General features: G+C 39.9%; 3 protein-coding genes across 4 annotated transcripts in view; 2 read left to right on the top strand and 1 right to left on the bottom strand.

Moving 5' to 3' along the window:
* Positions 1-6462, top strand: part of si:ch211-272n13.3 (ankyrin repeat domain-containing protein 26) — a 29219-nt gene extending 22757 nt beyond the window's left edge. For both annotated transcript variants that reach the window (XM_061035857.1, XM_061035856.1), the window contains 8 exons: positions 61-195; positions 308-420; positions 785-932; positions 1635-1925; positions 2024-2259; positions 2392-2635; positions 4487-4532; positions 5177-6462. In XM_061035857.1, the coding sequence (XP_060891840.1) occupies positions 61-195; positions 308-420; positions 785-932; positions 1635-1925; positions 2024-2259; positions 2392-2635; positions 4487-4532; positions 5177-5307 (1344 nt within the window). In that variant the 3' untranslated portion in view covers positions 5308-6462. The remainder of the gene's footprint in view (positions 1-60; positions 196-307; positions 421-784; positions 933-1634; positions 1926-2023; positions 2260-2391; positions 2636-4486; positions 4533-5176) is intronic.
* A 1541-nt stretch (positions 6463-8003) lies between these two features.
* LOC132972800 (aldo-keto reductase family 1 member D1-like) lies at positions 8004-11915 on the bottom strand. Its single transcript, XM_061035896.1, has 9 exons — positions 11794-11915; positions 11421-11588; positions 11211-11327; positions 10698-10775; positions 9918-10040; positions 9294-9403; positions 8994-9159; positions 8749-8831; positions 8004-8535 (listed from the first exon to the last, which is right to left on the bottom strand). Exons 1-9 carry the CDS (start codon positions 11884-11886, stop codon positions 8493-8495), a joined length of 981 nt encoding a protein of 326 aa, XP_060891879.1. The 5' UTR covers positions 11887-11915; the 3' UTR covers positions 8004-8492.
* Positions 11916-13234: 1319 nt separating this feature from the next.
* LOC132972801 (transcription intermediary factor 1-alpha-like) lies at positions 13235-24068 on the top strand. The gene is made up of 18 exons (XM_061035897.1): positions 13235-13650; positions 13883-14001; positions 14299-14446; positions 14685-14817; positions 15099-15215; positions 15475-15589; positions 15807-15953; positions 16148-16262; positions 16666-17042; positions 19041-19175; positions 19261-19366; positions 19460-19517; positions 19719-19851; positions 20640-20995; positions 21281-21410; positions 22296-22370; positions 22832-22981; positions 23089-24068. Exons 1-18 carry the CDS (start codon positions 13374-13376, stop codon positions 23326-23328), a joined length of 2931 nt encoding a protein of 976 aa, XP_060891880.1. The 5' UTR covers positions 13235-13373; the 3' UTR covers positions 23329-24068.
* Positions 24069-25660: the final 1592 nt, after the last annotated feature.

Raw genomic sequence — 25660 nt, 5'->3', positions numbered from 1 at the left:
TGATCAATGTAAGAAGCTAAAAGAAGATGTTATTATTAACATATTCACTGTCTTTCTTAGGTCCAGAAGCAGAGCGTGTTATCTCACACAGCCCAGGACTCGAAGGCCTTGTGGGAGGAGGAGCTGAAGAGCCGCTCTAAGTTAGGACTACGTCTGGCAGAGCTGGAAAAGGAAAAAGGAGATTTAAGCACCCAGGTGATCACACTTAGACATTTACGTGCAGGCTGGTGATTTAAGTTAAAATGTTTGGTGATTAAAAACTGTGTTTAGTGTCCTAAGAGATGTTGGTCTGTTGCCTGTGTTCTAGATGGAAATAGAAAAAAAGAAAGCCAAGAAAATAGCAGAGCAGAAGAAGGCTATTGATGAGCGGCTGGAACAGGAGATGAAGAGAAACACAGATCTTCAAAAAGAAATGTACAGGTGACTCATAACCTCCTCCTCGCTCCTTCCTCACCCTCGGCAGAGCTTCATCCCTCTAAACACCACTAGGATCCAGTAGAGCACAGTCTGTCCTGGCTTCTGTGGCAGTGGTGCACCAGTGTGTGTGTATCTTTTTAAGTATCTGTGGTCTTTGTGGTTTTATTTATGTTTGTGCTCATTTAATTGTCTTGTTTTGTGTATTTTGTTCTTTACAAAGTTCATTTTGGCAAACATTTATGTCCAATTTGAGTAAAGTGTTAGAATTTTTGCGTTTACTGTGTTGATTTTTTTTTTTTAAATCAGAACTTGTTGCATCAACAAATTTATTTTGCTTACCTGTAGTGTTTTTTCATCTGTGTTTAAGGTTGCGTACTTTAGTGAAGAATGCAAAGAAAAGATTGCGGGAACAGGACACAGGTGGAGCAGAATTTGGCTCTCCAATGAGCAGCTTACGGATGGACCAAGGGAAACACAGCCAAGCTGAGGGTTCCTTTGGACGAATGAAAGAAAAGGTTTGTCTGTAATTACTGTAAATAAGTTGCACCAGTATTTAAAACGCAGTCTGTTGTGGTGGTCTCCCAGAGAGAACAAAGGTTTACACTGTCTTCCTACTTGATGATTTCCAATGCGTTCAGGAGAGTCCAGAACGTGCCATTTCTGTGCAATGTTTTTTCAAAATTATTTTTTTGCAATGCGGAGTTTGCATTCCTGCTAGCTACCAATATGCTAGTTGAGCTCTCAGCCCACAATGATAGTTGTGAAGAACAGCCACAGCCCACGAGTCATGCTGCCCACCTCCGCTGGTCACGTTAATAATTGAGGAATCATTTTAATTTAAACCTGTGCTCCACAAGGTGTGTTTACTCTACAGTATACCAGGTTTCCTTAAATAGAGGTTTATGACCTCATGAGGTAGAAAAGCTGTTAACAAGTGCCGCCCCCACCCTGGTCCGGGCCTGTTATGTATCCCAGCATATTTAGAGTAGTGAAGCAACTGCTTGCAATACACAATGAATGGGAGCGGATTTGTAATAGTGCCAGGTCGAGCGCAGTAGATAGTAGCTGCGCTTGTTGAAATATATGCAGAAAAAATAGGTAATAAAAGTGTGTCTTGTACACTTAATTTTACGAGTTGGAAACTTTGTGCTTAGCAACCAAAACTCAGCTGTTAGACATTGGCCTCCAACAGTTTTCCCATCTTCTTTTGTTACCAGGTGGAGGATCTGCAGGTGCAGCTGGAGAAGGAAACGTCCCGCCGCAGTCAGCTCGAGAGGATGAACGGGGAGCTTAAGGATCAGCTAGCCTCCATGAGAGGCTTGAGCCACAGTAATGACCAGCAGGAGAGGAGTAAGAGGCAGTTGGAAGAGGAGGTACTGGACCTGAGGCGTCGAATGGAGGCAGCTCACTCGGAGCAGAGCCACGTGGAGCAGTACCGCCGTGATGCAGAGGAGAGGGCACGTCAGGAGATCCAACAGAAACTGGAGCAGGTCAACCTCTTCCTGCAGGTAAAAGTTCTGTTGGGTAAAAAAAAAAACTGTTGCTATGCACGTGTCACTTCTAAAACCATCAAGTTTTAATATGATTGTATATGTTTGTCCACCAGTCTCAGGCAGCATCACAAGAAGCATTAGATCAGATTAAATCGGCCAATGAGGCTAACCTGCGTTCCCAACTGGAGCAGAAAATCCGGGAGCTGGAGGGGGACCTGGGCCGGGCCCGCACCACCCACCATGACAGCCTCAATCAAAGAGACTCCACACGCACAGAACTAGAGCGATACCGGCAACTCTACGCTGAGGAGCTACGCCTCCGCAAGTCCCTGGCTGCCAAACTAGAAAGGTCTGAGCTTGTTTGTAAAACTTCCACATTTTCTTGAGGATACACTCTGACCAATCCTTCAATACCTGATTCTGTGGTGTAATCAGACAACACTGCTGATGGTGATAAACCTTTGCTGTGTTTTCCCTATAGGGCCAACACTCGTCTTTCAGAAGCCAATTCTAAGTTGCTCAATGAGCGCAGCAGGTCTCTGATCACCAGCAGCATCGCAAATGGGAGCCTCGCAGGGCCTTCGCTGGACGTTGGCTCTTTGGGTTCCCCTGCACACTACGGGAACACACTTGGGCCCCTTAACAGGAGTTTCGGCCTGGGACTGTCCCTCCTCAGTCCTGTGACTGATGGACAGAACAGCAGGGTGGAGGATTACCTAGCCAAGGTCTGTACAGTCATGAATCGATACTCTCATTCTGTCAGAGGAGGCAACTTTAAAAGATGAAGTTTACTTACTTTGGGCCATATTCATCTCCATAGTGTCATGGTTGTCGGTGTTATTGTGTGAGAAGTGTGTTTTTCACACTTTGTTCTTATTTTTTTCCCTCTTTCACATTGTTTCTTCCTCTCTCTATCTTCAGACTTTTTTTGTAGCAGGACTTTCCTTCTAACCCGTCTTCTATTTCTCACTTTTTTAGCTTCTAGCTCAAAAGTCTGTCTCTCATCTGTCCTCTCTTCAGCCAGACTCATAACCAGGTGTGTAGATGTGTGTAGCTCAGTGACTGATTGGCTGCTGTTCCCTTCACTCGTTTGCTTGTGTATTATGGCTCTGTTCACATCCAAACAGTGATGTTCAGTGTCGGCACAGTGAAGAAACAAACTGCAGATGTTGTTTTTAAATAGAACAAGCATTTGAAATGATCATTTTGACTGAGATTTCATTTCATATCTCAAATATATATATTACAAATATCTGAAAGTAAACGTAAAATTACAAAGTTAGGACTGTGTTTTACATTTCTACTACAGTGGTCCATTTTTTTACTCAGCCTGTCCATGTTTGTTGTTGAGGAATTCGATACTTTAAGGATTTCAACAGTTAATGTTATAATCAAACAAAAATATGTAACAAGTGGACATGACAAATGTTGAGGAAACATCCAAGAAGTGAGGCGTTGTATAAAATGTTCATTTTCAAATGTGAATGAACCCTGGGGTTTGCATTGTGTGATTGGTGACTGTCTGTTCCAGCTGACATCTCTGACGCTGCTCTGAGTTCATTTTCTTCATGCTGTAGTCGAGATTATTTGGCCTTTTGTTCTTTGAAGGAGGTCACTGTCCTCTGATACTTCGCCTACTCAAACTGATTTAAAAAGTGAAGTGTGATAACCTCTACCAGTTGTATCACATACCACTTACTATTCTTATAATTATGATTTTTTTAAAAAAACAATTCTAAGAAAAGTACAGTTTACAAAAAATATTATTTCCCCCTTATGGTGCACTCTCATTCTGGAATAGTAAAATAAAAATAAAGCAGTAACTCAGCCCATTAAACCTACTGATGTGAATTCTTGAAGTAACTTTTTTTAAACAAATTGTCGTTTCCTCCATCATTAAACCAAAGTTATGATACATTTTAATTGCATCTTGTAGAAAATATTTTCATCATTCTTTGAAGAAATTGGTATTAGTTAACCAAACTGATAGAAGCATCAGCAGAAGTGTCAAAAAGCCTGAAGGAATGTCACACTGAAGCAGCGCTAGCATGGCATGCTTGGCATGTTCTGCTGTGTTCCATCTCATACTCTTGATATGTTTTTAAAAACTCTTATGGTTTTATGTCAGAAGTGTTTAACTTTTTACTATGGTATCGTACTTGGTGGTGAATACCATATCTGTGTCTTTATTTAAAGCTTGGGTAGGCAACTCTCTTTTTTTAATTCTGATTTTTTTTTTAGTGTTGAAAATAAATGAAATCGTTACCACTTGTCTGTCAACTGCAGACCCAAGGAAGAAGTCTTCCACAACTTAATCTAACAAGCTACTTAAAAACAAATTACAGAGAAAGGTTGATTTGTGTGTGTGTTTGTGCGGAGTAGTTCTGGCATTTTTTCAGTTGAATACATTCAATATTCAGCTTACTCTCGATACTTTCTGCATAGTTGCCTTCCAAGTTTTAAAACATGTGAATACACATTCTTAATGCCATTCATTTCAGTTAATGAAAGATTTTTGTTTTTCTGTTTTGATGGCAAAAAAACGGCTAACTCAACCTTTTCCTTTTTGTGTTCAGATGCAGAGTGAGTTGGATAAAAACATATCAAAAGAGTTGAACAATGGTGAGTGGACTGAAGCTGGGAATGCTGACTCAACATCTTTCACCTATTGTATGGCAGGGAAATAAATCAAGCTTTTAAGATATGTTGTTTTTTCTATGGAGATATAGGGTAAGACAATATCGTTTATATGAATTATAACAAAGTTATACGTCTCACCCTGCCCCGCCTCTCTCCCTCTCTGAGAAAAACTTAAATAAAATATCAAAATAAATATATGTGTAGTTATTCTTATTTATTATTTCACAATCAAGTAGTTCATTTTTTTTAAATCATTTTCCACGTACATGTTGACATTATGCAGCTGGCTGTTAAGTGTGCCTGTGTGACATTTTCAATGTGGCCCATCTGGATTTAACTTCGTTTTAACTTATTTACAACAACAAAAATCAAGATATATATATATATATATCGTGTATCACGATTCAGAAAACTAAAATCAAGATGTGATTTTTTGGTCCATATTGCCCAACCTCAATTTATTAGATGGTAGAAGTATTTGACTTGCAGCTGCTCACTCATGGTAACTGTGGCCTCTCTCTCCCTCTTTCTCTCTCTCTCTCTCTCTCTCTCTCTCTCTCTCTCTCTCTCTCTCTCTCTCTCTCCCTCCCTCTTTCTCTCTCTCTCTCTCTCTCTCTGGTCCTCAGCCACAGCAGAGCTGTACGTCACTTCAGCCCGGATGTCAACAGGGGGCTCTTCCTCCAGGACGGAGCTGGACCCCGTCAGCACGGCCACGGAGCAGTACTTGGAGGTACTCAAGAAGAACTATATGATCTGAACACACGTTTGTATTCCAGCCATAAGAATATCAAATCTATTGACAAATATAAGTAGACTCAGTCAAAGAAAGAAAGAAACTTTATGTGTTTTTACTCTATTCTTTGAAGATAAAAGTCAACATAATGCACATTGCACTTAACCACTCAGGAGCAAAGGGCAGGAGTCATATGTCTGTTGGTACAATTAGAATGAACCCTGGAAAGTATTTGTTCCTTTTTACTCGTTTGGTTCAACCTGTTGCTGTAACTTTCTTTTAGCACACTATATATAAACAGAAATGTGGTTTGTCTTTTCATTTGTGAATATTGGTTACTCGTTTAAATTTGTAAGTATTTGACGTCTGCATCATTATTGTTGCCAAGATCCTACATTTGGTACGTGCCATCATATGGTGCAATATCTGTCTTGGTTTTTTCTGTATTAGTATTGGACTATTATGTGTTTATTTTATTTATTCTTTTTTTTATTAAAATGATATACTTGAATAAGACGAGCTGGAATTCTCTCTGGCCAGTGAAACAGGGTGAACACGTTTATACAACAATCACTTCGGCTTTTTGTTAGCTTGATTTTAAGACCTCTTTAAGTTAAAAACACTTACTTTGTTCCCAGTATATTTGTTATTTTTCATTACTCACAGATGCTGTAATAGAATGAGTATAGTAAAAAAGAATTTTGACGCCTGTACATTACAGAAGACTGTAAAGATGTAAATAAAACTGAAAGACCTTTAACTTGAACAAACTGTTGGTATCTGCTTACTGAGTGGACATGAGACACAAAAAACAAACCAATCACAGAGTCGAGCCGTTTCAGGATGTTTTATCGTTAGAGGTGTTTTATTTTTTTTCAAAACCTTTACAGTTTTAATTTCTTTTAATTTCGATGAATTGTCACATCAGATGTGTTGACTGTGTTATGTGTTTAACAATGCAAGTGAGCATTAGTAAGTAGAAGTGGGAAAAACTGAGATTCTTTTCTTCTAAGATTTAAAATAGATTCATAACTGCCAAAAATTGAAATATTTTTTCGGGGCTAATAAGTCACCCCCTGCTAAGTGCTAAAGCTAGCTCTTTAACCTTAATTTTGTTCTCGGGTCATTTTTGAGCCATTTTCAAAAAAAACATTTAATAAAAAATATGGACTACTTTCATTTCATTGCCTAAAAATAACATGGATGGTTCTCTATCACAACCTTTGCAAAAGCCCTTTAAGATCAATATATATATATATATATATATATACGGGTGGGTATATGAGTGTTTTGTAAAATAGTATAGCTTTTGTTGTCCACTTCGGGGGGTGCTTTGGAGCAATAGGTCACCCAATTCAGCTTTGCTGAAGATGTACCCACACACAGACCCATACACACACACACACACACACACACACACACACACACATCAAGGTTGATAGGTCAAAATGCTTTCATTACAATTTTCCCTTGAATACTGAGCTTCTAGAAATTATATTTCTATTCTGAAATACCCAATTTTGAGATTTAATCCTATCCTGATCATTCTGATCCAGATTTAAACTTTTTGAAAAGCTGGGCCCTGCAGCTGATTTCTAATCCTGGAGCCGATGTGACAGTAGTTGGTGCGCTTGGTCTCCTCCAGAGGTTGCAGTGCCTTCAAACAGTATATGCCAAGTAAACCAGGAAAGTATGGCATAAAAATCTGGGTTGCTTTGCGATGCGAGGACAAGCTACGCCTGCAAGATGCAAATTTACACCTGTAAACCTATTGATGGACGACCAGAAAAGAATCCGGGCAAACGAGTGGTCCTGGAGATGACAGAAGGTCTCCACGGACACACAATCACGTGCAACAACTTCTTCACATCACATGCCCTTGGCAGGAGTTACTAAAAAGAAAGTTGACCATGGTGGGAACAGTTCTGAAGAACAAACCTGAGCTTCCCCCTGCACTTTTGGCAGCCAGAGAAAGGGCACTCTCGTTCTCATCAAAGTTTGCTTTCTCTGCAACACATACACTCGCGTCTTACTGCCCCAAAAGAAGAGGAAATGTGCTTCTGATGAGCACTTTACACAGAGAAACTGCTGTGAGCAGCAAGGAAGACAAAAAGCCCCAAATCATCCTGGACTACAACAAGAACAAAGGGGCAGTGGACAACCTGGACAAGGTATTACCATGTTTTTGCAAGATTTAATGTGCATAAAAAATAGCTTATCAAATGCATTGCATTTTTTTTTTTTGCAATACACTGAGCAATTTTCAATCCTTGACTGAGTTTTTGTGTTGTTTGTTTGTTTTGATGCAGGTTACCAGTGTCTTCATGTCTCACTGGTGATGTTTTATAACGTGCTAGATGTGTCTGCCTACAACTCATTTGTAGTCTGGACTGAGATAAACCATATCAGGAACCAAGGTAAGGAGAGGAGACTGTTCCTAGGTTCAATTTTCATTGTGCAAGTTGGATAATGCAACATCTCGAACCTTGGTGTGGTTGCTCTCCAGATTCATTAACAAAATGTTTAATTCCAAAACATCTGTGACCATGGAACATTTGGCTCCTGTTGCAGTTTCAGTTCAACAGAATTGAAAAAAAAAAACCTTTCAGGAAACAAAGAGCACTCATCTGCCAATGTGTGTTATTTACCGGTACATGTTTTACATTTGATATTCTTATGTGTGTAATAAGAATTAGGAACGACACATTCAACATATAAACCAAAGTTACAAGTTTTAATTGTATTTTAACACAACCAACATTACAAACAGAACTGCCTACAAACAGTTTTGTTCTACATCAGCGTGACATTCAAACTAAAATATACTATAGTGATAATGTGGACATCAGTAGCTGGCATATCTGAAAATATTTGAAAGATAATCTGGATTGCTGTGATTGGTATTTTTCTCTGAACTGAATATTTTGCCAATGTGAATTCAAAAGCTTTGTGTGAAGTTGCATTAATTCCATTTAAATCAGTTTTAACTTACAATCATCTATTTATATATTTGAATGAGCAACATGTGATTGTCCAATTAAACTGAAAGTAAAAAACAACTTTGTAGTCACATATTTGAGCTGTATGTAAACCCCTTTAAATGTTCCTTTACTTGTACGTTTCATGCACTGTGAACTAGTGCCCTCTAGTGTTCAGTGTAAACATTGTAAACACTATTAGTGAATTCAGGCAGAAAAACATCCCAAAGTTTAGTATTCATCATGAAATGGGTACTCGGGATGGTCACTCCACCTGTGTTAGGACAAACAAAAAGTGTTATTACTTCTGAGCTGGACGATGATGAGGACTAATAAGACTTCAATAAAACTGTTCTTGCATTTCAGAACAAAAAACACAACACAATTCATTAAAGTATTAAGTAGGACCTATATAAATACATCCAGGTTAGGTACAGTATTAGGCTGAACTCTCCTTTGACTATAACCTATAAATGCTTATACTTACATCAGCAGCTCAACAAATCGAATGTTTTTGTTCAGTGCTTCAACAGCTTTCATTTCATCCTCAGTGAGTGAAAAATCAAATATCTGGAACAAAATATGTGATTTGATTAAACCAGGGTATGTCTACTCTAAAATCACTGCATAAAATATGAATTTTAGCAACATAACTTATCTAATTGATAAGTGTATTCACTGTGTACAGTTGATACAAGCTCTGATCAGGTAATCATTTTTGATAAAAGCCACCTGAAAGTTATGTGTAATCCTCTCGGGGCTGAAGCTCTTGGGGATCACGACGACTCCTCGCTGGACGTTGAAGCGTAGAGCCACCTGAGCGCTGCTCTTGTTGTACTTTTTCCCGATGGATACAAGCAGCTCGTCCTCCAGCATGGGGGGACATTTCACATTCACCCTGAACCAGAGAGAGGAAAAACTTCACTTATCTGCTTAGTTGTGTCATTAGACATTGATTCTTTATCCTCTTTAACGTCATCTTCTGTTAATAGTATCACATCTGCTTTAAAAAGTGCATTTTATCTTACATACCAGGATGCATCTCTGGAGGAGCCAATTGGGCAGTATCCAACAATCACAATGTCGTTGTGGCGACAGTACTCCATGAGCTTGGGTTGTGTGAAGTATGGGTGACATTCAACCTACAGGTATGTAAGAAGACATTTGGCCCAAAGTGGTCGGACATTGGGTTGACAGTTGGATGAGAATAGAATAAAGACTTCCAATCATTATTATTTATAAAGAATATTTTGTAATTTGTGACAAAACGTTTAATCGATAATATCTGTTGAGTACTCAGTATGCTACATGTATCCTTTTTAATATAACATCTTCAGAAAACTCTTTCAATGTGGGAATAACAGCATCATGCAAAGACCACTAAAGAACTAATCTATCCAAGTAGACTGACAGAAGAAAATACTTCCTGTAATTTCAACCAGTAAAGGATAATCCTTTAAACAAAGTCACTTTTTCTGTCAGAATTTTCTTATAAAATGTAAAGTTTAGTTCTTAAATGAAGCACAACAAGCTAAGAACCCCTCATGTCTAATACACTGCTGTATATACTGCCATAATATTCTTCTATAGAGACTGTTATCTCTTCTGTTAATGACTCTGACCATTCAGGTGTCAGGGATCTAAAGTGGAAGTCACCTGGTTGGACACAGGTTTGTGCTTGAGGCCGGGTTTATTCAGCAGCAGCTCCAGCTGTCTGCGGTTGAAGTTGGAGACTCCCAGAGATTTGACCAATCCTGCGTCTTTGCAAGCCTCCAAGGCCTGTTGAGAGGAAAAGATTTACATCTTGCAGAGCATGGGCGCGATTATCTATACAGACTTACTGAGATAGTGGAGAAAAAAAACTACAGCACACAGTGTAGAAGAACAATCAGACCTTTGAACACACAATGGCTGTTTATGACATTGACCTTGATATTTCATCACAGAGTGTTTACACATTAGCCTTTAAGTTCAGAGGAATATCACACCACATACTTAGTTTTCCTTTAATCCAATTCTAAAGCTGTTTACTGTCATAATTATCGATGTCTGGTTTAATTCAGGATGGCAGTCATGAGTCATTACCAGCACGTCTAAAATGTAGACAAGTTTGGCCGAGCCTTCAGGTTGGAGAAAGGAACAACCGAAGTCATGTTGCACAATGAAATTTGACATTTCATGAGATAACCCCTAGTTTAATTTAATATAATACTTTATAAACTCTATGCAGTTAATCACCATCTCACCATGCTCAGTTGTGTCTGAATATTCAAAGTTATACTGTATGTATATAATTCTTTGAAACAGAGTTACACATAAATGTATGAATGAATGTTACAAAAAGTGAGAAAATACCCTCTCAGAACATTACAACAGGGGAAAGAATTGAAGTCATTAAACACCGGGACCATCCACTGTGACCTCAACAGACCTCACCTCCCATGTTGCACAGATGTCTGTGTGGTGGTAGATGTATTTTCCATCCTCGTCCTTTGGATAGAACTCATTGCCAGGCTGGAATTGAAGCATAATTCAAACACTTGTGAGAACATTTATACATATTCTTGTTGCTTAAACAACCTGACCATGGTGATTATTATTAAAGAAGGGGAATATCCCTATAAAGGTATACAGCACCTTATCCTAAAGGTGAGGAGATGTTGGGTTCATTTGACTAAATAAACAAATATCAGACTATGACCTAAACACCAAGTTGCACTTTTCCGATCTTATCCAAACATAGGCATGAATGTCCAATCTTTTAAGAGTTGCATCAGCAACATATCACACAACTGTGAGATTTAAATGTTTTAATAAATGGTCTACCATGACTGATATTTATCAAATCTATAAAAATAAAACATAAACTCTGCGCATTAAGAACATTTTCAGACACTGGACAGCTGGCTGATTAATACACTAACATTTATATAAAAGTGGTATAGATACCTTGAAGGCCATAGGGAGCTCAACGATGTAGAGATCCACATAGTCTAGTTTTAAGGTTTTCAGTGTCCTCTCCAAGGCTGGTCTCACCAACTCTGGTGGATGGAAGGTATTCCAGAGCTAGGGCAGATTAAAAAATAGAGCTACTTCAAGAACAACAAGATAAAAAATGACCTATAGCAAAGCACGTTACACAGTAACAAATCGTCTTACCTTTCCACAGTAAAAGATGTCCTCTCTTTTCACGACTCCCTCAGCAATCTTCTGTCTAATGGCTTGACCCACTTCATGCTCATTGAAGTACACCAGAGCCCCATCAAAATGCCTGTAACCCACATCTATGGCCAGCTTGACACACTCAAGAGCTGTGCCTCTGGGCGTCTATTGAAAACCCACAGAAAATGTAAATATCATTTGACCTGGTTTGGATTGAGATTTGCTTTCAGATTGAGACGATTTAAACAACTTTTAATTCCCAATTCCTGAGAGCAATAAGCAGCAGCACTCCTACATACTAAGAGTGGTAGAGCAGATATTATCAAGCCAAGCTCTTATTCAAATCTAGCAACACAAATGATATTCTGACCGTTCGAGGGTCCCCATAGGTGCCCAGTCCCAGCAGTGGAATCCTGTTCCCATCACTGAGAGGGATACTGTGGCTCTCTGCAGTCAGATTCATGTCCTTTAACACTGATGAACTGAAGTGTGCTGTAGGTAATAGGTAATATATTCAGGGACCATGAAATTTGAACCCTGACACTTTAGAGGAGCGGCCCAGTTGAATTCCACCTTGCAAACAGAAAAATCCTCTGGGAGAACAGACTGGATTGGGTTTTTAATATGATCCACATTCATAATTACAATTTTAATCTACTAAAATCATGACTTTCATTTGGAAAAGTTTAGATTATTTTCTTTATTGAGGCCATAAAACGGTGGCTAATGGATAACTTTTTAATTATGTTCCATAAACTGCAGTGTTTAAGTCAGACCAATGCCAAATGCTTATATCTTTATCAGAAGTGTAGAGCAGTACAACCTGACAGTCACATATAGTTATAATACAAATTAAAAGAACTATAGCCTAGATATCTAAAGTATTAGGGCCACGTTAAAGATTTGTTCTCTTAAATTGCGAGATTAAAGTCGTAAATATACAGGGATCAAGTCTTTAGCTCGTAAATTTACGAAAATAAATAAATCGATTCAAATTAGGCTATGGTTAAAATTATTATTCTGAAAGGTTAGAAGAGCCTGCGGGAAAATGATGAAAGGGGAATCCTCAGAGCCATTTCCTCTGCCACAAAAGAGACAATCATTGTGGTTCTTTCTTTGGAAAAGCCACAGTTTATTGCAGTATCTTTTCAGGGTCCTGATACTGATTACAATGTGATGCTGATGTGCCAAAAGAATGTGTAGTTTCATATCTGCACAAGTAAAACCGATTTATTTTTTCTGACCTTTTCAAACTGTTGTTTTATAGCAAGTCATTACCACAGAGAGTTAGTACTCAAGTCAATCTTTGTTAGCCTACAACTTCACGTTCCGGCTGCTGTTCTTCTAATGTAAGTAGAATAACATAATGACTTTAATCTCGTAAATGCAAAACACTAAATTCGCAAATTTACGACTTTAATCTCGTTAATTTACGACTTTAATCTCGTTAATTTACGATTTGAATCCCGTTGATTTATGATTTAATTTCTTTTACGACTTTATTGGCGTAAATTTACGACTTTAATCTCAAAATCTGAGGTTTCTTCCCCCCCCCTTAGTACAAAAGAAACGCGTCGGGAAAACGAATCAGCGTCGAGCAGCTTCCTCGTTGACCCCACCCCTCTCGTGCCGCAACGAGCGCGAGCGGTGCAATTTGAGCAACATCCGCGGCACAGCAGTGAGCTGCATCCTCTCATGGAGACATGTCATCTTTTGGTTTCAGGTACGTCTTGTTGGCGATGTAGCCAGTCCTCGTTTTACGAGAGTCTGACACGTGAGTACAATATTTAGACTACCTGGCAAACACAGCCGGTTTTAACAATTGGAAGAGAAGATGGAGTGCAGTTGTGTGAAGATGCTCAACTCGGTACAAGGATTTTGAGTCTGTTCTGCTCACCTGTTTGAGAATATCTCGTAGTCACAGAAAAAAAAAATCAAAAGGGTTGAAACATGGAGGGACGTATAGAGCAGCAGTGCTCGACGGATGCTGCTGTCATCATTGTGGAGAACGAAGCTGAGAGCATGCAAGTGCACGAGGGAAGGTCCGGTACAACCGGGCAGAATTACCTGGACACGTGCCCAGTTTGCCGTCTAAACTTCCACAGTCGCGAGCCCAAACTTCTCCCGTGTTTACACTCCTTCTGCAAGAAATGTTTACCTCCACCCTCCAGGAATCTGGCCATGACGGAGCCGCCACTCTCCCAGGTTGACAGGGCGACCAAACCACGTGAGTCACTTTGTTTACAAACACTGACGACGGATCATTGAAGGGCTAACCTTCCATTCATGCAAGAGAGTGAATTTCTTCTTTTTTTTTTTTTTTTCTGAAAATGCTTTTAAATTAGTTATGCTTGTGGACTGTATCTGGTACCATGTCAGTTCTACTATACATGAGTCACACATAAATCCAGTCATACTAATCGAGATTCTGTTGTGATGTGTTTCTGTTGTGGTTGCAGTGAATGTGATCCGCTGCCCTGTGTGCAGACAGGAGTGTATGGAGGTAGATGTGGTTGAAAACATCTTTGTGAAGGACTCAGTTGAGGCTCCAAGCAGCACAGTGGAGAAGGCTGTCCAGGTAAGTTAGCAAAATACATTATTACATATGGACAACAATGCTACTAGGAGAATGGCTATAATACACCTACGTGATTTATAAGCATGGTCTTGTGCTTGGAGGGTCTGAACTGGGAAGGTGTGAAGGAATGGGGTATTTGAATATGTCTGATTTTTCCACTTGATATTCTTGTTTTATTATATTCAATTGAAACTGCTTCATCGCAGGACTAATGACATACAGTACCCAATAGCTTGTCACCTTGTTTTCTATCTGTGGACTCAGCCAGCTATGAATTGTTGCCTCATCCACCTGTAGCTCTGTATGACCTGCGATGACAACACCAAAGCGGCAGGATTTTGTGTGAACTGTGTTGAGTACCTGTGTGCCACCTGCGTGGAGGCCCACCAGAGAGTCAAGTTCACCAGAGACCACACAATCAGGCAGAGAGCAGACGTATCACAAGGTATTCTAACCTGGTTCTAACCAGTTTGTCTCTTTCTCTTTGTTTTCCTCTCTGAATACCTTTGGTGTTTCCATGGCAAAGGAAAAAGCTATTGTGGGATCAGTTTTGTGGTCTCACAATTTATTCTGGGAGTAGATTTTTTTTGTTTTATTAAATCCAACAACAATTGATGGATGGAGATGGAACAGCTTTTGCCATGTAACCCAGATGATGAAACTTGTATTTTCTTTTTTTCCAGAGGTCCGTGGTGTTTCTACTCTGAGGCCGATGTTCTGTGACATCCACAAAAAAGAACCTCTGAAGCTGTTCTGTGAGACCTGTGACCTGCTCACCTGTCGTGACTGCCAACTGGCCAAACACAAGGAGCACAAGTACAGTTGACAATTTACAACCTAAAGTAGACATCATATCAAGGATTTGAACCTTGGGTGGACAGTTGAAATCATACTGATGTGCATTTTGATTATGATAAATGGAAACATTAATCATGTACATGATTTGCAATTGATAGTTCACTGAGCGAATATGTCACTGAACCCCTAATAGTTTATGGAGTGCTGCCTTTGCTCTGCAGTAACTCTTCTCTAATCAACTTTACTTCTGTCAAGGTAACTTTGATATTGTATGCTGACTTGATGCTGATGTTCTTTAGTTACCAGTTCCTTGAAGATGCCTATAACAACCACAAACAGCACATGGAGAACCTGACCCAACAGCTGCAGGAGAAAAAGAAAGTGATTGGAGAGGTATCAAACTCCATCAACAATGGGTATGTATTTCCACAGGATTACATAGTCAGATAAGAATGCTAGAACATGTAAAAAAATGAAAGCTCTCAGCTCTCGTTTTATTGAAAGATCTATTTAGAAAAAATGACCTTTAAGTTTCATAAACAAGAACGTCTGGTAATTTCATTAAGAAAGAAAACATGTAGGGAGTTAAGGAGTTGTCTTTACTCCAAAATGTGAACTCTTTGATTCTGCATAGAATCATAAAAAACAGATACAGATTTGATGAATGTTTTACAGACTCCTCCAGGTTGATCAGAACCGTACGTCTGTGCATAATCAAATCAAGAAATCCATCTGCACTTTGATTCTGGAGATAAACAAGAAGGGCAAGATGCTGGTGAATCACCTTGAGGTATGATTAAAACCTTGATGTATATTACAGCAGATCATGAAAATAATAATGCATCACTTTTACCCCGTGCTGTACACTTCCTGTATCTTCCTGTGCTGTTGAATCCAGAAGAACATTACATGCAGCAATCTGAGTCGACTGTTTTACCCCGAGGCCTCGAGCGCATACCCTCAAGCTGTTTGAACACTGCAGTTGTTCACTTATTCATGTTTTCCAGGCCGTAACAAAGGATCATGAGAGTGTCTTGCGAAAACAACAGGAGGACATCGGCTATCTTTCCAGACACCTGGATCATGTCATCAACTTCACCAAATGGGCCACAGCCAGGAGTGGGGGCACGGGGCTCCTGCACTGCAAACGTTTGGTAAGGACTGGTTGTCCCATCATTTATCCACTCATTCATCACGGTCTTGTTTTTTCTGGCTTGAAACGCGCCTCAGCTCTAAAAGTCAGTCTGGAATCTGGTGTATTTAGATGTGATGAAGTGGGAACATATGCTTTTTGTAACTCACAAGTGTCCCACTCTGAAAATTATTAATACCACCCCGTCTGTTGCAGATTCTGTTTCAGATTGGAAACCTCCTGCGGGCAAAATGCAGTACCTCGTTTGTACCACAGAGCACTGCTCGCTTCCAGTGTCGAGCCTCGTACTGGGCCTCAAATGTTGATTTGGGTAAGAAACACCTAGAGCCCCAGAATTTATTATTAGGTCTGTACATTGTTTACGTTTGTAATTATTTTGTATGTTTTTGTAGTTTTCAATACCTCAACTTCACCAGCAATTTTGAGCCCGTCTGACCAGACCGATCATTTCCACAAAAGTTCAGACTGTGGGAGCTTAAATGCATGTCATGATGTTTATCTGCAGTAGTTCAAGTTCACATGTAAACAATAATTTACATGGTTAATTGATTTAAATGTATGTGTAAGGAGGAACCACTGATTTTGAGTGTTTTGTAGTAAACTTTAAAAAGTCTTGTCTTTCACACAGTTCTCTGCAAAAGTTTGTTCTTCATTGTGTATTTGTCATCCCTACTTGTAATGCTCATCCTGTCTCTGCGTATATATTCTCTCAGGCTCTTTAGTGGTGGAGAATGTGCCAGGCCACCAGCTGGGTGGATTTCAGGGCATTCCTCATCCCCGAAGCCACTCTGGGCAGGCACCCTCGGGCTCGCCCAACAGCTCTGCCGTGGGAGCCCCCCATAATACTCTGGCTCAGCTCCAAATGCAGGTGGACAAGCTGAATAGGCATGTCCGCTGGCAGCCCCAACCACCTCCTCCTCCCTGGACTTGGTACCAGAGTGTCCATCTGCAGAGAACTGTCCCGGGGTCCCTACAAGGAGCCACTCCCTCCCACAGTATGCAGCCCCCACCAGGCCGCAGGTTTACGGTGCCTCCTCCCAGTCATGTCAGCCCAACCAGCAGCTTATCGAGCCCTGGGTTTACGCCCCAGGTTAGTGTGTGTTTCTGTGTGTGAGTGTGCATTTTGTGTAGTGTCCGTTTGACAGACAAGTCCTCTTAACACGCTTGGACGGCAGATGGCACTGTCCCAAATAGAGCTGACAGCCTTCACATCCTGGGCAATCTATGTCTTTCCTTGTCAAGATAGATTTTAATCTAAGACAAGTTTACGGCTCAAAATCATTAATAAAATAGCTAAATCTGCAGTGCAACAGGGACCACCATGTGACAGAGGGTGAGCCAAAGATTAAATAAAAAAGCGTTGATATTATCTAGTCATCCAAGTTGTTTAGTCTACTCTACAGGGTGTTTTGGTTCCAGCTCTAAAGTAAAGGCTCATTCACACACAATACTTGAATGTGTGTGCACACACATAAGCTGTGTTGTACCGATGTGAACAAGCTGCTATCATTGCATAATGGACTCCTTACAGAAGAAATTGCCAGTGGTTATATGTTTCACTTTCACGCTGGGCTCCATGCTGTAGTCATTCCTGAGTTAGTTTTTATATGATACTTTAGCTGTTGTTTCTCTTTATATTTTATTATCAGTTTAGGACACAGCATGCCTGTTCTTGTGTTGTTAGTGAGTGCAGCTGTAGGCACAGATTCATCTGACAGAGACACTAAAGCATTCATGTCGTTTTAATACATAGAAGAGCTGACATTATTATCAAGTTTCTGACCTTTTAAAGAGGATTTTAATATGGTTGTCAAATAGTTGACAGAAAATGTTAGAAATGATGAATTCCATAGAAAGTGGTTAGTTTAAAAAAACTGTATACTTTGTTTCCTCATGTTATGGTTTACATAACCACCGGCTGTGGCTCAGTTGGTAGAGTCAGTTGTTTCTCAACCGTAAGGGGGTTTGATCCCCAGCTCCTGCAGCTACATGTCCGATGTGTCCTAGGGCAAGACACTTAACCTCAAGTTCCTCCCGCTGTATCATCTGCGCCGTATGAATATGTGTGAATGGGATTAGTTACTTCTGATTACACAGCAAAAGTAGAAAAAGTACTGAGACGTCACACCAGAAGCTGCTCCAATTAAATTGAATTTAATGGAATATCACATGTAACGTTTTGGGCCCTCGCCCTTCATCAGACAGTACTTTTTCTATGTTTGGATGTTTTTTGTCCAACACCCAGTACTTAAACTTTCCCGGATGTGTGTGCCTTTTTGACATTTTTTGTATGAGCACTTTACATAGCAACCTCGACCATCAGTGTGTGAATGGGTAGGTGTGACCTGTGGTGTAAAAGATTTTCTGATTAGTCAGAAGACTAGAAAAGTGCTGTACAAGCTCAAGTCCAGCGTCTCCATGATTATATAAGCCTGTATGAAAATAAGTTAAAACAATATCAAACAAACCCATAAACTCATGGTGTGGTTTCAGATTTAAAATATTTTGTTATTTGAAACAATTTAAACTGTGTCAGGAATGGCTGTGTTCATAGAGGCAGCTTTGCTAATAAACTTATTTAGAAAATTGGTTTACATGCCATTTAAGTAAGTGTATGTGATTTAAAATAGTGCTTGGATTAATTAGATTATAAACTTTAAAAATTATGCTATGGTCCTTTAAGTGATGTACAAAAGTAAATCAGACCTGTGCATTAATATTATTTCCATTATTATTATTATTATTTTTTTTTTTTTTGTCCTTTCGCTAAAGAAAGATGATCAGCTCCATGAATGAAAACCTACAGCATGTATGCGAATATATTAGTCAACAATAATGTTCAATATACAACATCTCCCAGTCCATAAAAGATCTACCTGGATCTCCTGGGTGTTTCCTTTCTTTCCTTGCTCTTTGGTTCTCTCTGCTCCGGTTGTTGCCAGGGGACCTCGACCCACAGAGCCAGCATCAGGGTACTAAAGGTGCAGCCTTTCATCTCCACCTCCATCCTAACATGACAGGAATGTAGCATGAGAATGATGGCATCATTTCCATTCATCTCTTCTGTTTGTCCTTCTTTTATTTGAAGCCTCTGAGGATGAAGGGAAGCAGCCCCAGCTACCAACCAAAACCCATGGACATGGTTTCCTCCTCACCTCTGTACACACACATTACACCAGTGACCGTTAATGGAGGGGTCAGCTCATCGCAATCCAGGCTCATGGCAAGTGACTCCACCTTCAAATGTGAACCATATTGACATGTTATTTATTATCAGTGAACTCAACAACATGCATTTCTGTGTTTAGATTGATCCTACATATCTGAATAGGAGGAATGACTCAGGTGGTCCAGTCTATATGCTGAAAACAAACTATCCCCAGAGCCTGCTGCCATTTATCCCACACAGAAATGGTAAGTCTGTGCCGTAGGTATCACTGATTTGTTTTTCTGCAGACTGTGTATAAAGCAGGATTTTTATTAAAGGATATTTTTAATTCTCTCAAGGGCAAGCACAGCAGTGTTCACCAGGGTACGCTGCTGTATCCCAGGAGGAGAAACCAGGGTGAGGACGCAGCTGCAAACGCACAACCACACAAACACACACTCACACATTCACACAAAAAGCACTGGTTCTCTCTCTTTTTTTCTAATTATTCTGCTTCAGTGAAAAATACTGCTTTTAAACAGCATATGTCCCTTTTTGACTTTTGTTCTCTCCTGTGAATTTTGCTTTATTCTGATTGGTACTTTCTCTTCTCCCAAGGTGTGTTTCCTGGAAACCTCCAGAAACACAGCCGGCTAATGGAGCAGTGGGATCAGCTGCTAAGAAGAGACGGAGGTCGTCACCAGGGCCCATCATAGTCATTAAAGATGAGCCAGATGATGACAGCAGCTATGTAAGGAGACAATTAAAACAGTCCAAAAAGTATTCTATCTTTATTGGAGATTTTGATTTAGACATTTAAGAAGTGGGAATTGAAAATAGAATTGCATAATTACAACAGCTCAGGTCTTATTTTGGGAGTGTAAGCCATCATCATTGTGTTTGTCATAATACTGTACTATCCACAGTCAATGGTCACATCTGGAAACAAAGGGGCCGTTGCTACAATGAACTAGGGGCAGGGAAAGATACATTTGATAAGATAAGATTAATTTTGGGCTTATTTGCCTTTATTTGATAGGACGGTGAATAGAGTAGGAAATCAGGATAGAGAGTGGGGAGTGGCATGCAGGAAAGGAGCAACAGGTCGGACTTGAACTTGTGCCACCAGCTAGGCCATCTGCGCCCCCAAAACTGAGTTTTTTTGTCAAGATTTTCTAAATCTGTTTTTCTGGAGGTAATACCAGGATTAGGGCACATTAAAAGTATGAAATAATCCTCATTTAGACAGAAAAAACTGCCTTCATGATAAGGTTGTAAAAATGTTTGTTACTTCTGTATTTTGTAATACCACATGTTTTAATTCCATCTCTGTTATTTTAACGATTGATAGTATGACTTCAAGCTTTAAAAAAACCACAGACCACAGTGATCTGGTCACTGATGATGGTCTCGTTTGCTTTTGAAGGTCATCTTGCTGTATCAGTAATCATTTCACTCTGTTTCATTACCTGAACACTGCTAGGTTTATTGATTGCAATATTAACAGAGCTTTGTGTTCTCTTTGTTTGTGGATTCCAGGTACATGCCAACCAGAGGGCCAGCCTTCCTGACAGCACAGGTGATCAACCCCAACAAGTCTGTGCTGGAGGCGAGCCGAGCAAAATCCCGACTCCTCTTCGAAGCCCTGATGACAAACCCCAAAGCCAAGCACAGCCTCCAAACATCCCCTGGGACCAGAGTACGACCAATGCTCCAAACCATATCTCTTCACTGGGAGGAGTGCAGCAGGCAGACGAGCACCAGGCGCCGCTAGAAGCCTCTAATGAAGTCGTCTGTGCTGTGTGTCGGACTGGGGGAGAGCTGCTGTGCTGCGATAAGTGTCCCAAGGTGTTCCACCTTTCATGCCACGTTCCAACTCTCCTCAAATCTCACAGGCAAGTTCTGTCAGGGGAAATGTATTTAATGCTGCTCTAAGATGGAAAACCAATAACTCATGCTGTTGTTCAATGTCAAGTTTATACCAGAATCAAAGAATTATGATCCTCTGTGGAATGAAATACGAGCCTCCAGCTGTATAACAATACGTTTTTTGACAAGACCTTTTCACTTTGTGGAGCTGTGCGATTTACGTCTGACTGTAGGGCTGTGCTCTTGTTAATAGAAGTTCCTGCTAACCAGCTCTAACGTTGATTTATTGTGTCTGGATTGTCTCTTTCCAGTGGGGAATGGTTTTGCTCTCTCTGTCGTGACCTGTTAGTGCCTGAGATGGAGTATGAAAGCAAACCTGAAGCCAATACAGTGAAGAGGGAGCCTGATTCTGAAGGCGGATTCCCCCCTGTGGACAAAAGAGTCAGTATTCATCTTCAAATGAAAATAATGATTTGCTTTCAACAAGAGAATATGGAATTTCAGTAACTAGAAAGAAATAATTGTGAAGTAAGTCTTAGAGATCCAGTTTGGTTTTAAGTAAAACGGTTTAATATCCATTCTCAGTTTATTGATTAACTTTTCTTACTTTACTTTCTACTTTATTTCAGACCCATAGGTCAAATTACCTCATAGGGCTGGTTGAAAAAAATCGATTCATCAATGCATTGAAATGCATTATTTTCCCAATTCAATATCGATTCAGGGAAATCCTGAGATCATTTTTTTTCGTTGTAATGACCCCCCTCTCCACTGGGGGCACTGTTGGTGCTGTGAATTCAGGTCAGGCACAATTGTGCACTTTACATATAGGTCAGGCACAAATGTTCATGAAGGCAGTGCTCTTCTAGAGTATACAGAAGAGCACTGACAACCTTAGCACTGTAGGCTTAGGTTGCTAAAAAAACAAAAGCTGCACAAAAGAACTGATGATGGAGTAGAGAAGTTGTTTTTGAGTCATGATGCTTTTTTATGCCCTCATTTTTGCTCTGAGAAAGTAGGAAGCTAAGTCAAATATTTTAACTAACTGAAAAAGAATCTTACAATCAATATTCCAATTGATCAAATCTAGATGTAAGTCCAAAGGGAATGAAAGATTGTAGGTTTTAGTGTCTCTTTTAGTATTAAAATGTTAACTTTATAATGCAGCAATCTTTTCCATCATAAGAAAATATCTGAGATGCAAACTTCAGCATTATTGTCATGTGTCAGTTTAAAGTGATAAACAGATGCAACAGACCGTTGTACACGTTTTCTTCCTTTATTTATCGACATGTATTAAATCAGACGTCTTTCTTTTGGCTGCAGAAGTGCGAGAGGCTGTTGCTGCTCTTGCTTTGCAGTGACCTGACATCAGACTTCAAAGAACCCGTATCCCCCTCGGTGAGTCTGAAAGCATGGCTGACCACAGACAACAAGTTAACAAGATTAATGTTGCAGGGTGTTACTGTAACTGTCATTTTAATGATGTGAAATATGCCGTGGTTATCAATAAAGCAAGAGGAAGTATGAGTATGAGTCAGTGACAGAGCAACTTTAACAAGACAACACAAATAAACATGTATTTCTGTTGCTAGCACAGAGAGTGTAGGGACTGTTATTGCACATTAACTCTGATTGATTACGTAATATCTATGATGTCATATTTGTGCATTGCATTTAACAGCTTGGGCCATTTTTTTCTGCACATTTACAACAAAATTGGGGGTAAAATCGGTAACCTCTTGTGCATAATGCTGACATGTAATATAAACTGTGTGTGAGTTATTAATCTTCATTTTTGCTGCAACTTCGCCCAGTGACATTTTATTGGTGCATTATCTCTCCCTCTCTAAATACTGTAGGTATGTGCTAATGACAGGCGGTCTATAAAGGGACCTCTGAACCTTCCCGGTGTGAGAAAACGACTGGAGGCTCAACTGAGTGTGTGCTACCAAAGCCCTGCAGAGTTTGTATCAGACGTCAGGCTTGTCCTTGGGAACTGTGAAAGTGAGGTAGAAAGAGCCGTCTGCGAGAAGCCCCTCTCTACAGTATTATACAGCTCTTCACACCTCGTAATCAAATGTTTTAACCCTCTTTCCTTCCTCTTATTTCCTGGCAGGCTGACACTGAGGTCCCCATAGCAGGCAGGAAGCTTAAGGATCTGTTTGAAGAGCATCTTAAAATCACTTTCCCTGACCAGACCTTTCCAGAAATCAAACTGGAGATGATTCCTGCTGCCCCTTCTGACTTCAAACTCTCGTCTCTTGACGGTACACCCCAGCCTGCAAAGTGCCAGCGCTCATGTTCAGACTCCCAGGATACATCAAACTGCCCCAACGGAGAGAAGGGAGTCGTATGAGGAAAAAAAATCGTTTTGAATCATTATGGTATTTGACAACACTGCCAACATCAGTTCATATGGGGTTTGTTACGGTTTATAACGAGCATTTATAATACAAAGTTACCTTCAGGTACCTTTAACGTTTCTCATATGTTTAATGATTAAGTTGAATTGCAAGCGTACCAGTTGAAGTACTTTTTCTCTCTTGCTAAATGTTAAAGACTTGGAATTCATTCAAAAGCACTTACATGCAGCTCTTTTTGGTGTATACAGGGTTAAACCTTTCCTTTTATTGGTAACATAATCAATCTGATGAATCAGTTTGCTCTTACCGAGTGATAAGTCTGCTTATAGTATACTGTATATCAGTCCTGCCAATAGATGGTGTGGTCAGGTTTTCATCCTGCTTAACTCTTTGTGGGTAAATAGAAGTCATGGCAGGAAGGATGATAGCTTTAATGTCTTATGAGGAGTAGGATCTGTCAAGAAGCTCCTTGAGACCGGTAAAATGAGAACATCAGAGGAATCAAAGTTGTGTGATAATACCACACATTTGATGTTGTAATGGTTTAGTTTGTTTTATTAGGTTTTATTTATGTACGTTTATTTAAGGAAATACTTTTATTGTGACGTTTTCTATAAATATATATATATATAATTTTTCTTGTCAAATCAAAGAGCCAGAACATTAAACCTGCTTTCATGGAGGTGTCATACAGGTGTTTAAAGGGTTCAATAAAAATCATTTTGGTCAATGATTATTCATTAATATGCAATTGTTTTCAGCCTGTTAAATGAACATTAGTTTATTTATGTCCTACTTAAAAAGTATGAGTGGCCTCATCCCAAGTCACACATTACAGGCTAGAAAAGCTACTTTCTCCTTTAACAAGCCTCCACAGTTGTTTCCTAACAGCGATGGAGTCCTTTGGGCCCCACGGTGCAGCATGCTGACTGCCCCACTGTGTCAGTGGCCCTCTGCTGATTGACACAGACGTGGCAGGACAAGCTTTGTTGAGCTTCAAAGGAACTGTACTTCAACCTAAACAACAAGATTAACACTGTTTGAATGCGACCTTGGCCACTCCAATTTCCTCCACCTGTGAGCGCGGAGGTCAGTGCACGCTGCTGGTTCCTGTTAAAGCCCAGAAGTGGATTTGGAGTTGAAGAAGGGGGGGGGGGAGTTTCTGGAAAGTTAGCAGACATGAGAAGTTGGCGTAAGATGTTCATTTGGAGAGTTGATAGACTAGCACTGGCTTGGCTCTTATTTTGGTGCATTCTTCATCTGTTTTATTGCCTGTAAACACCTATTAACTCTTTTCAACAGTACACCACGGCAAAGATGAGATAAAGGCGAGATCAGCCATGACAGGATGGTCTCTGTTGTTGTGATAACTGTTAGACTACAAGTGAGGGCATCCTTGACAAATATATATCTTTAGGAAATGCTTCTACAGCAACAATCTAAACTTAAAAGTCCTATTGTACAGTTAAAATGGGTTTCCAGGATAATCTAACTCTATTTGTTAATTCTTTATTATACTACTTTGCATGGTATGATGTGCTTTTCTCTACCTTCCTGCTCAAAATAGGTCATCCATTATATCAGACACGATGTCTGTTTTTGTTATCATGTCAAGTCAAATCATATTTTAACCTGGCAATGTCATTGCAGAAGGATTTTTCATGATTCACCATGCGACTGCAGAGCATGGACAAAAAACAAGAAATGTTTATTGTGATGGATTACCGACCCAAGCAAGTACTTGCATTCTTACACCACAGTGTGTTGTTTTTCGAGTAGCTTATTATGAGAATAAATTGAATCATGGACAAATCAGTATTGGAAAAGGCAGTTGTATCGTCTGAATAAGGAAGACAAATACCCTGAAAGTCAAACTTAAATCCCTTATCCCACATAAACTAATCCAGCTCTTTAATAGTGATGCTACAGGATTTTGTTAATGGAGTCTGGAAAATTAGAAAAACATTCGTAAATGTAAATCATGCATTTAAATGGGCTGAAACATTCAAAACACTGGCATGCTCTGTTAAAATGTGGTCTTTTAAGAAGACTGTAAACAGAGTGTAATTACTAACAGAAAGTGCAGACTGTGGTGGACTAAAGGAGCACCGAGATTGAGACGGCACTCATCACACAGTCCACTAAAACAGACCAGTCACCCATTTATAACTGCCATTTACTTGTGGGCTTCCCTGTATGTCTGTGGTGTCCTGATATCAAGTCTTTGGTGATGTTTCTAGACCGGCTAGACTGGTGGTGGAGACATATGGCTCTGATTAGACGATCATTTAACCTCTCTCTGTCACCATGCCCAGAGTCAGCAGA

This window comes from Labrus mixtus, chromosome 4 (assembly GCF_963584025.1).
Source record: "Labrus mixtus chromosome 4, fLabMix1.1, whole genome shotgun sequence".
NCBI classification, from domain to species: domain Eukaryota; kingdom Metazoa; phylum Chordata; class Actinopteri; order Labriformes; family Labridae; genus Labrus; species Labrus mixtus.
Note: the sequence above shows the minus strand (reverse complement) of the source record. Positions and strands in the feature narration are given on the sequence as shown.